Below are 12,207 nucleotides of genomic sequence, written 5' to 3'. Positions count from 1 at the left end.
CAGAGTTCTTCTCCAGTAGTGATCAGTCTCCCTCCGGCCGGTAAAACCTTTACAAAATATTCCTCTGCTACAGTATCACAACTCGGTACTATGGATATGTCAGAAAGTTCATTAGGAGAGAGGGGATGGGACTTGATATACCACCTTTCTGTGGTTTTCTGTACAGTCAAAATGATGTACATATTATATGCAGGCACTTATTTTGTATCTGAAGTAACAGAGTGCTAAGCAACTTGCCCAGAGTCACAAGGAACTGTGATGGGACTCAAACCCAGTCCCCCCCCCCCCCCCCAGATCTCAAGGCACTGCACTAGCATAAGAGTTGTCATACTGGATCAGACCGAAGGTCCATCAAGCCCAGTATCCTGTTTCCAACAGTGGCCAAACCAGGTCCCAAGTACCTGACAGAAACCCAAAGAGCAACAACATTCCAGAGTTCATATTGTGATGTCATAATACCTAAGAGCCAAACTCATCAATGATGTCACAATGGCTTGATTGTCCTATGTTTGGCTCAAGTAAGAACATAAGAATTGCCCTACTGGGACAGGCTGAGGGTCCATCAAGCCCAGTATCCTGTTTCCAACAGTGGCCAACCCAGGTCCCAAGGAACCACCGGGCTACTTCTCCACTCGATCGAAGGTGCTGCTTTTGCCGAGATTAGTTCTAAGGAGGTCAATGTAGTGCTGACTGTTTCCATTCAAAGTGGTTTCCATTTTTACCCGGGGCAATAGAGGACTAAGTGACTTGCCCAGGGTCACAAGGAGCAGTGTTGGGATTTGATCCCACACCCTCAGGGTGCTGAGGCAGCAGCTCTACCACTGGGCCACTCTTCCAATCTAATCTTTAATTTCTGGGTCACTCTATTTATTTCAATTTAGAGGGCCAAGAAACATGTATGTTCTGGCCAGATTTTATGCATCTTCATCCCAGTGAGCTCTCTGTAGAATTTATCTCCCCAGATATTCATCTCACCGCAGTCAGCAGTTTCAAGGTCCTGGACTGCCACAGAGTGAATCTGATCTACCTCTCCTGCCTGTTGAAAGGCCAGATGTGTCTATCTAATTTTAATTCTGGAGCTCCTTTCCAATTTTTATGTAGTAGTTATTGTGAACTGTCCTGACCTGCCTTTTCAGATAAAGTGGTATATCAAATTTGAATAAACATGAACATAAACATCTACTCTACAATCCTCTTTTACTAAACCACAGTAGAGATGTCCCGGAGCACTAAAGAGTCCAACATTCTATGAGCATCGGAGCATCATAGGAGCATTTAGCGCTCCGGACCTCAGTCGAAACCTCTACTGTAGCTTAGTAAAAAGAGAGGGGGTGGGGGGAGAATAAATGTCCATGTGGCATGTGTGTGAAGTTGTTAGCTCTTTTATGTCTATTTGTTATGTCTCATGGCAAACATGTAATGATTAACTTGAACAAATAAATACAAAATAAGAATTAAAGATTTTAGAATACATTGATTTCAACTCAGAACAATTCAGCTGTCTTAGTAGCTCATCCACCATGATTGTTCTATATGCTTATATGCGGCGAAGCTAGACCCCTCCATCTCTATTCTGTTGACAACCATATATGACTTTAAATCTTTGCGAAAAGAAATCAAAACTCTGTTATTCAAAGAAACCATCCTGTCCGCTTATCCCCCCCTCCTCCGTAACATCCCCCTCCCTGCGCACTCCACCATATAACCATCCCTAATCTCTGCCCTGTCTACAAGTTTCCTCAAATGTCCCCCTTCCTTAAATTTACGCTCTTAGCCTCCACTATGTATCTAACCCTATCTCTTATCTTAGCTTCTCTATGTATCTTTCCCTAAAATTTGTAACTTCCTGGAAATGTCCAGCCATCTTCAATTGTAATCCGCTTAGAACTACAAGGTACAGGCGGAATAGAAGTCTCCAATGTAATGTAATATTTGTTCATGTTTACATCTTTTCTGTTCAACTCTATGATGAACAGCAAACACAGCAATTTCCAAATCCAAACGAATAATTATGTATAGCAAATGACAGACTCTGAAAGTCATGACACCTACCTTCTTCTTGAACTTCTGTTGATTGAAAGCATCATGGAAGAAGGCGATGGGGAAGAGAAGATACAAATGAGACGAAAGGAAATTCAGATCATGTTTTGAATCATGCATGGAGATGAGGGGAAGGCAAAGGAAAGAGGGTAAACTTTGGGCCCCTTTTATCAAGCTGGGCTAGAAGTTTTTAGCTCGTAGAATTCCTAGGAGCGTAGGAATCCATACCTCACTGACCCATGCTATAATCCTCTAGTGCAGCTTGATAATAAGGGGGGGGGGTATTAATGAATCAAATATAAAACCCCATATGATCCAAGCAATTTCTGACTTCAGGAGTCAGTAGGGAGGGACATAACATGCAGATTAAGAAAGACCAACAGAGGGAAGAAATCTTATTTTCAAATCCACGCATGAGAAGACACATGGGAGAAGAAGGGACAACCTACTGTTGTTATTACACAGGATAAAAGAGGGAATGTCTGTTATTACTGCTGTTATTCAGGGGAGAAAGAGGTTATCTTTCCTTAAAAATCATTATTAATAACATTATTATTACACAGGAAGAAATAAGGGATCATTTGTTATTATCACCCCAAAGGAGAGAAGAATAATTATCTGTTATACTTTATTATGTAGGGAGACAAAAGGAAACATTTCATGTTATGACCACACAGGAAAAAGAACCTTCTGTTATTCTTATCTTAAAATGAGAAAAGGGATGCTGTCTTCTTGTTATTATCACACAGATACACAGAACACACAAGGAAAGAGAAGGATTTTCTGTCATTACAGAGGAAAAAGGGAAGAATTCCTCTGTTATCCCACAGAGAGAAGTCCGAGTGAAAGGGAAGAACTCCTCTTTCATTATATATATGACACGGGGAAAAGAGGCTTATTCAAGGGGAACCATAAAGCATGGGACAGGGACGGAACTGGAAGGACACAGTGTCATCACCCTTAACATCCTCTTTGTGCGTTTGAGAAGTAGCACATCACAGGACTTGGAAAAAGAAGCATTTTGTTTCATTTCCTGTCATATCTCAGACCAGGGATTCTAACAGGAAGTCCACCTGTTTGACCTTTTACATTTTAAACAAGCAAATTATTCAAATGCTGTTAGGAATTTTACACTACGATAGTATTTATCTATGGTGATAAGAACTTTTTCAGTTCTTATTTTTCTCATTTTTGTCCATTTGGGGCAAAATCATTTTTGGAAAGGTGGAATACTAATATTTAACTGCCTCCTGAGGTGGTTGCCAACTCAATGCCACCTAATTCCCAGTTGCAGATAAATAATGCTACCAGTTCACCCAGGTCAGCCTTGACTAGGGTTATCAGACGTCTGGGAAAACCCAGACATGTCTTTTTAGAGACCTGTCTGGATGCCCGGAAGGACTTTCCAAAACCCAGTAGTTTCTCCGGGTTTTGGAAAGCCCCGACCTCTGGAGGATCCTCCGAGCATGTGGGGATGATGTCACATGCCCTCCAGATGCAGCCTGGATGGAGAAGAAAGATGAGGCTTTGGGAAGGCGAGGCCAGGGGCATAACGGGGCATGGCTGGAGGCATAACATGGTGGGGCTTGGGGGCTGAGCCATGTGTCCGGGTTTCTACCACAGAAAATGTGGCAACCCTAGCCTTGATAAGCTTTTTCCTTCCTGTTTCCTTAAGCCACACCTAATAGAATTAGTATGTGCTAAATTCTAAGAAGCCCATAGGTATATAATGGGCTTTTGTAGCACTTAGCGCATGCTAATGTCCATTAGTGCATGTTAAACTTTAGCAAAAGGGCCCCCTAGTGACATACGGTAAATTTTACAACCAATCCATGAGGGCCAAGAGTCTGCAGAGAAGGAGATGACCCACTTCTAGCTCCTCTTGCAACTTCTACAATGGGTCCTTTTGCTCGAGGGCTCTGTCTAATGTTCATTTTGCTTGGAGGCCCTTCAACTGAACTTCATTCACTGATGAGATTTTTCCTTACTATCACTATGGGTCCTTTCTACTAAAATGTATTGTTTTGGGCTTAACGGCCTATAACCAGGGCCGGTGTTAGACATGCTGGAGCCCAGGGCAGAAATTAAGGAGGGGGCCCCCCAATTCCTCTCCTTCCTGCCCCCTTCCTCAATTTTTCCACTCACCAAATGCCCTCCCATCTAGCATCTCCCAGGGACCAGGAAAGTCCTGTGTTAGGATGCGCTAAGCCCATTTTTTAAAAATCACAGCTTAGTAAAAGCCCATAAGTGCATTTACAATCCGTAGTAGAAGGGTCCCTAAAAGTATGCATCCAAAATGGATGAATGAAATCAGGTGAGCAAGTCCTGGCTTTTCAATGTTAAGCCCACTGTTTCCTGTACCGCAGGCTTGCACAACTCCGGTCCTCGAGGGCCGAATCCAGTCGGGTTTTCCCCAATGAATATACATCGAAAGCAGTGCATGCAAATAGATCTCATGCATATTCATTGGGGAAATCCAGAAAACCTGGCCTGGCGAGGGCCGAAGTTGTGCAGGATGCCAACAACCTCCATTCCTTCAGCAGAGCAATATAACAGGATCTTCTAGCTGGAACCTCTTTGTGGCAGGGCCTCTATGACCTAGCCTTCCATTTCATTGGCCAGTTATGGATGAATGACAGAAGGGCAGAACAATAGGAGGGAGCGAGGGATAGCAGGGAGTGGTAAGGATACACACAGGAAAAAAAAATGGTTCATTTTTGAGTCTTTCTCAGACCTTTTCCCCAATTTTAGGACATTTTGGAGGTTTGTTTCACACATATGTTTTAATGAATGTTAGAATTTATTAATGTACAATAGTCAATTTTATGTACATTAACGTATAGGTTAATGTGCGTTCAATTGACTTCGTGTGCACTGGGGTTCTGAAGGCATGCTAACGAACGCACAGCCCTAAGGTTCTTTACCTTCTTCTTCTTCGTATTCTTCTACAGTTCAAGATGAGCAGAAAGGAATATAAAAATAAGAGGCAGGCAAAATAAGCAACAGCGCAAAGACAGCAAGACAGGGAACAAGACTGTTTCACCTTAGCAAGACCCTCCAGGACCACTGTATCCATTAAGCAATGCAGAGAAAGCATTCAGAGCCAGCAACCTTGAAGTTCATAGAACCGCAACCCTAATTTTCTCTTCACATAGAAAACTACATCAAAGAACATCTTTGTAACCAAAAAAACATACAATCAGTTTAAATAATCACATCCAGAAACTATACTTAGGGCTCCTTTCACTAAGCTGCGATAGCGGTTTTAGCTAGACGCTAACGCCAGCATTGAGCTGGCATTAGTTTTCCTGCGTAGCGTGGGGGTTTGCGCTAAAAACGCTAGCGCACCTTGGTAAAAGGAGCCCTTAGTAAGTACAAACCAAATAACTTGGCTTCTCTGGGTTGTAACTGGTTGCACTAACCACTTACACAATATTTATTCTGCCAAACCACAACTGCAGGTCATTATAGTAGTGGCGTAAATAGAAAAAAAAATACTGCAGAGGCGAAGAACTTGATGACAAGTCTTTATTGGAATAAATCACTGTTGTATAGAAGTGGTGCAGAGCGGCTACTCGATGAGACACAGCTTGGTTAGATATTCCAGGACTTCTACCTGTTTCGGATTTTACACGTTATTGTGGTTTGCCCATATGAGTATTGGTCCCCTGAGGAAGATGTGTTTGTCGAAACACGGACCGTGTTGGGTCCCGGTCATTTCATCATATAGTTGGCACCACATCTATACAACGGTGATTTATTCCAATAAAGAGTTGTCATCAAGTATATCGCCTCTGCAGTATTTTTGTTTTTCTGGAGTTGGTGCTCTAGTGGTGGCATAAATGTCACCCAATAGCACCTGCAGTGTGGAGGAACCCAGAGAAGGCTGGAGACCAATTATAGCCACTTTCATCTTTTCTGAAATGGGCATCTCTGATCTAGGAGTCCTTTCTGACATCTTGCCAGGCGACCCTTAATTTGACCTTCTTCCACTGCATCACAGCTAATGTGACCCAGTCAGATCTGAAAGGTAGCTGAGCGTTTGTGCTGAACAGGGCAATGTTTGCATTTTCATTGGAATTTGCAAAGTCTCAACCTGAATTTCATGGAAGAAGGCGATGGGAAAGAGAAGAAACAAATGAGAAACAAGAGGAAATTCAAATCTTTTTTTGAATCATGCATGGAGATGAGGGGAAGGCAAAGGAAAACTTTGGGCCCCTTTTATCAAGCTGGGCTAGAAGTTTTGAACGCAAGCCGACGTGTTAAATGCTCCAAAGCTCATAGTATGCCTAAGAAAGTAGGAACACATACCTCGAACCACGTACACGTACCACGTTGCTAAAAACCTCTAGCGCAGCTTGATAAAAAGCAGCGGGGGGGGGGGGTTAATGAGTAACACTACAGAATCAAATATAAAACCCCCTATAATCCAAGCAACTTCTGACTTCAGGAGTCAGAAAAGTAGGGAGGGTCATAACATGGGTAAGACACACAGGGTATCTGAGATCATGTTCTGAACAGGGCAATTTCTGAGTTTTCACTGGAATTTGCAAGGAATTTCAGAAATAACAACATCAGGGGGCCAGTTTTAACAGACACTAGGGTATGCGTTTCTATTTGCCATGTGAACTTAAGGAAAATCACACCGTACAGAGCAGGTTCTATTGCTTTATTGTCTCTGTTTTCCAGGGACTGTTTCCTGCTCTGTTCCTGTGAACGGATCTCCCTCCTTTACAAAAATGTATTTTAACATCAGTGTAGTGAACTATGCAGCCCTGTGGCTTCCTAGCTTGTGTATGCTTTTCAGAACTATTGCATTTTAGAATAGATCAAAATGTTTGTCTCAGTCTACTTCAGGAAAATAAAATAGCATATCAGACAAGCTAATGTCATTCTCTTCTGCTGGATCTGGCCATATGGCAGAAGAAAGCAGCCATCAGATCAGAAGAGAAACAAACTTTTATTTTCCTTGCAGTCTAAGAATGTGCACATGGCAGAATTTGTACTTGAGTGGCGTAGCGAGGGGGGAGGTGTCCGAGGGAGGGGGGGGGGGCGCTCCTCCCCTGTCTTCTTCTCCATCTCCCCCCAATCCTATCCACTCCTTCCTTTCCCCCTCCTGCCATACTCACGCCCCTTTCCTTCCCCGATACCTCTTTAATGTTCCCGGCACGCCAGCGAGGGCTCTTCCTCTGACATGGGTCCAGGAAGTGATGTCAGAGAAAGAGCCCAGTATGGCAATTCTTATGTCTGGAGGGCCTCTGTGAACACCAATGTGATGACAGCACACATGCGCATGATGTCATCATGTTGACATCCACGCAGAGCTCAGGCTCTTGGCTGAATGACACAATTCTGAGTGTATGTGAATTTCACTAGAATTTTCAGTGCATTTAATGTTGGATTCAAATTCTCCTTGGAGATCTTTTTTCACTTATATATAAGGCAATTTACATGCACATGTGTAGGGTTACCAAACGTCCGAATTTCCCTTTTGAGGACATGTCCGGGGGTCTGGACGGCTTTTCAAAAGGTGATTCTTTGACAGAACACAGTAAGAATGCAGAAATTTTCTAGACTTACCCTCTATTTGCTCACTGTAAAACATACAAGAGAGAAAATTTAGTTGATTGCTTCATAATTTTAACATGAGAGAAAATTTGAAAAGCATTGGGAATGGATGGGAAAATCTTTTCTTTCATTTTTCATTCCTTTTTCTAATAAGTTTTAGGCGTGAACCAGGCTGACGTTTTGTGTGTATGACGGTATAGTAAGTTACAATAAAATATACTACCATTTCATTTTATTTATGTATTTATTACATTTCTAACCCACTTATCACCTAAGCCAGGGGTAGGCAATTCCAGTCCTCGAGAGCCGGAGCCAGGTCAGGTTTTCAGGATATCCACAATGAATAAGTATGAGATGGATTTGCATGCACTGCCTCCTTGAGATGCAAATCTATCTCATGCATATTTATTGTGGATATCCTGAAAACCTGACCTGGCTCCGGCTCTCGAGGACCGGAATTGCCTACCACTGATCTAAGCAAACATACGAGGGGCCGCCGAAAAGTTCTCAGCCCAGCCGACAAAGTTTGGGCAGGCTCCATCGAGGGCTATACGCACAGAGGGACATAATAAAAAAACAAACGTCTAAGTCCGTTTTGGGCCTAGGGCGCTAGTCGCCCAAAGTTGGCAGCGTCCAAAGTCCATTCTCAAAAACTACGTTCAAAATCTTTTCTTTTTTTTCTTCAAAAATCGTCTACTTCTAGGTCCAGCTGTTTGATCGTCCACACCGCTAGTACGTCTATCTTTATACTACATTCTCGTCCAAAAAATTGTCCAAGTGCCAAACGTCTAGAACCAGACTTTTTGGATGTGATGGCAACAGAGCAGTGGGGCACCTTACAGGGCACTGCTGTGCACTTCACAAAAAGGGTGACACATAAACATCTCACCACAACTCCCTCCAAATACCCCCAAAACCTACTATGCCTACCTGTCTACAACTCCACTAGCTCTTTTGGCTGCAGGTGCCACCTATATGGTAGTAGAGTAGGGTTTTGGGGGGGTTTATGGACTTATATTTTCCATCATGAATGCAGTGGTTAGAGTGGCTTATGGGCCTGGGTCTTCCTCTCTATGGTTCACTAACCCACCCCCTAGACTACTTAAGCCACCTCTGTGCAGGTCTACTAGGTTTTACTATGCCAGGTGCTGATGTTCTGGAGGCAGGTATATATGTTTTTATTCTGATTTTTATGGCGGTGTTGGGGGTGGGGGCGGGGGTCAGTGATCACTGGGAGTTGTGTCTGCAGTGGTTACCTGCTCACTTTGGATACCTTCTGGGCACTTAGACCTGGTTTTAGATCGCCTAAGTCACAACGTATAAGTTCCATCCAGGTAGCCTCGTAAAACTTTCGAATATCAAGTTTCAAGTTTATTAGCTTTTATATACCGCCTATCAAGGTTATCTAAGCGGTTCTACAATCAGGTACTCAAGCATTTTCCATATTCTCAAGAATATCCCTGCAGTATGACTAAATCTAGGTCGGCCCACATTCCAAAAACACCCCTTTCAGCTCTGTGCACACAGCAGGATTCAGAGGCCTAAAAAGTCTCTGGATACATCTAAAAACCTGTTTCGATTACCTGTCTTTTAGGTCGTCCAAGTTCCGGTTTGGGTGGGTTTTTAGATGTATTTCTGTTTCCATTATGAGCCCCTTAGCTGAGTGGTTTTCCACTTTTTTCGTTCTATCGGAAAATACGGCATGAAAAAAGTGGAAAGTCACTGGACTAAGTGTACAGCCCTCAATGGAGACTGCCCCAACTTTGTTGGTTGGGCTGAGAACTATTCAGCGGCAACTCATGCATAGAATAGTCCACTTCTGTCATTTTAGCGATACTAATGCCTAACTAAAACAGTACAGAAAATTGAATAAATAAATATTAAGGACGCCTATTACAAAGCTGCAGCAGCGATTCTCCCCCCCCCCCCCCCTTCCCGGCAAATGCACCAAAGCCCATTCAATTCCTATGGGATTCAGTACATTTGATGCCGGAGAATCGATACCACAGCTTTGTAGAAGGAGGTCCTAAAAAGCACATAGCTGACATTAACAGGTGCTGACCCATAAACACGCATTACAATCCCAGCTTCCTTTTTTAAACGGGAAAGGACTGAACTGTACTTACACCTCCTCTGTGTCAGACATTTTGGTTGTGGGTGGCTGAAGGATGGAAGAGAGAGAAAAGAGAAAATGTGATCTAGTTAAAAGCGCACGTAATAAACCATTATTTAGCAGAAAAGAATGAGAGGCATTACAATGACTTAGACAATCAAAACAAAGTCTGGTTTTCTTAGTACTCTCAAAGAATCTACCACATCAAATCTAAGCAGGAAAAGGAAACAGTAGCTCTGGCTCAGATTCTATAAACCACTGTTTCCTAGTCCTGTCCTGGAGGACCACCAGCCAGTTGGGTTTTTGGGATAACCCTAATGAATATGCATGATTTGCTTTTTGACCGCCGCCGCACATTGGGCGGAAGGTTTCATTATGTTAAGATGCCTAAATTGGCTAGGCCTGCCGATCTAGGTGCCTTACTTCAGGTGCCGTACTTCATGAGCCGTTTATAGAATCTGGACCAAAATGCTCATTGAGGGCCGGATTCTCTAACTGGTGCTTTTGCCAGCGGCTGCCTTAAGGGCAGCCACCAATCACTTGTCAATCACGCGATGGCTAAGATTACGGAATTGCACCTCTGGCAAAGGTAGGCGCCAGAAATGCAGGCTAGGGCTTTCCAGGCCGCCATTTCCAGTGCCTGCCTTTAATAGGAATCGTGTGGAAAGTTCTGTTGGTCATGTAAAGACAGGATTGGAACATTACAACATATGTTGCTTGAATGTCCTTATGTTGGAATAAGGTCAACAATTTCAGATTTGCTTCCAATATCAGAGCCATTAACTTATTCAATAATTATTCTGTGGGGTTTGGGTTTACAGTCTTCATTAAGCTCCTCTGAGTCAAAATGGTCGAATAACTTAATGATTACCATTAAAACAATTTTAATTAATTGGACGGATCTAATACATGGTGGAATACTTTATGTTCATATAGTAAATATGAAAAAATTGATGCGATTAAGCGTGGTAGTTTGGGACAATAGGTGCCTTGAAAACAGTGAAAACCATCATTTAAACATGTCTGTGCATCTGGACGGCTTTTCAAAACCCAGCGCTTTGTCCGGGATTTGAAAAGCTTCCAGGTTGGGACCACATCGGGAGGGCATCTGCACATGTGGTGATGCATGTGACATCATTACATCACACCTGCACATGTGCAGATGCCTCCCCGATGTGGCTCCAAGAAAAAGAACAGGTTGATGGGGCGGGACTGCGGCCAAGGCTGGGGTGTGACTTAGGCAGGGCTGGGTGGAACTGGGAGCGTAGCCATGTGTCTGGATTTTCCTGAAGGAAAATATGGTAAGCCTACACATGTAAAGAGAAAATTAAAATAAAACAAGTGTGAGCGAATCTTTAAAATATACTATACTAGAATCACAACCACTGGTATTGAGCGGCTAAAAATGCTGTTGCATTCTCTGTTCTTTCTTCTTCCCTGCCTCAATAAACAGCAGGTTGTACTTTTATGCATGAGATGATAAATGATAGCACAGGTAGATTGTTTCAGTACTGTAACCTAGATTGAGGCCTAGAAAGTAGCAAAAGCCAAGGGACCAGAAGAGGGGTTGCATCACACCTGCCGCCGCCCCCCCCCCCCCCCCCCGATGTGGCTCCGAATACGAGAACAGGTTGAGGGGGCGGGGCTGCGGGCAAGGCTGGGGTGTGACTTAGATGGAACTGAGTGGGCCTAGGGGTGGGGCCATGCGTCCGGATTTTACAATAGTAAAATCTGGTAACCCTACATAAATAGGACATGATAAAACGCAGCCCTATTTTTAGGTTGTTCATCAAAGTCAGTTGAGTGCTGAATATCACATGGTCCTGGCTGTGTTATAGCCAGTTGCAATTTTCCCAGATATTCTATGCCAGTGCCTGGACATGGTCTGGCACAGGGGTGGGAAATGAAGGCCGCGAACCAGTCGGGTTTTCAGGATTTCCCCAATGAATATGCGTAACATCTATTTGCATACAATGAAGGCAGTTCATGCAAATTGATCGCATGCATATTCATTGGGGAAATTCTGAAAATCCGACTGGACTGCAGCCCTTTGTGGGAGTGTGTGGTGCAGTGGTTAGAGCTACAGCCTTGGCACCCTGAGGTTGGGGGTTCACATCCCGCACTGTTCCTTGCGACTCTGGGCAAGACACTTAATCCCCAGATATATTAGATAGAGTGGGAACCTACCAAGACAGTTAGGGGAAAACGCTTGAGTATCTGAATAATTTGCAATCCACAAAGAATTGTAGGATATGTGGAATATAAATTATTTAAAGAAATGGCCTATTTAATGTAATAAAAATACAAAGTCATTTTAAAGTGTTTAAATTAATTACACACACATATGCATTGGATATCTTGGATTATTTAAATACAAACTCATTTCACTTTGTTTAAACCATGAGTCTTAAATCCAATACTATTCACTCGCTACCCCTCCCTCCTTAGGAAAAAGGTCATTTTGGTCAAAATGTCATCTCTTTCCC

General features: G+C 43.2%; 1 protein-coding gene across 4 annotated transcripts in view; it reads right to left on the bottom strand.

Moving 5' to 3' along the window:
* Positions 1-12,207, bottom strand: part of TNNT3 (troponin T3, fast skeletal type) — a 31,242-nt gene that overhangs the window by 17,005 nt on the left and 2,030 nt on the right. For 2 of the 4 annotated variants that reach the window (XM_033928722.1, XM_033928724.1), the window contains exons 1-4: positions 9,735-9,769; positions 7,621-7,634; positions 4,965-4,985; positions 2,053-2,067 (exon numbers count right to left, since the gene is read on the bottom strand). In XM_033928722.1, the coding sequence (XP_033784613.1) occupies positions 2,053-2,067; positions 4,965-4,985; positions 7,621-7,634; positions 9,735-9,754 (70 nt within the window). In that variant the 5' untranslated portion in view covers positions 9,755-9,769. Of the gene's footprint in view, positions 1-2,052; positions 2,068-4,964; positions 4,986-7,620; positions 7,635-9,734; positions 9,770-12,207 lie in introns of those variants that run through there. The other 2 variants (XM_033928726.1, XM_033928725.1) reach the window with 1 other exon arrangement.

Source organism: Geotrypetes seraphini, chromosome 19 (assembly GCF_902459505.1).
Source record: "Geotrypetes seraphini chromosome 19, aGeoSer1.1, whole genome shotgun sequence".
NCBI lineage: Eukaryota > Metazoa > Chordata > Amphibia > Gymnophiona > Dermophiidae > Geotrypetes > Geotrypetes seraphini.
This window is presented reverse-complemented; position numbering and strand designations above follow the sequence as displayed.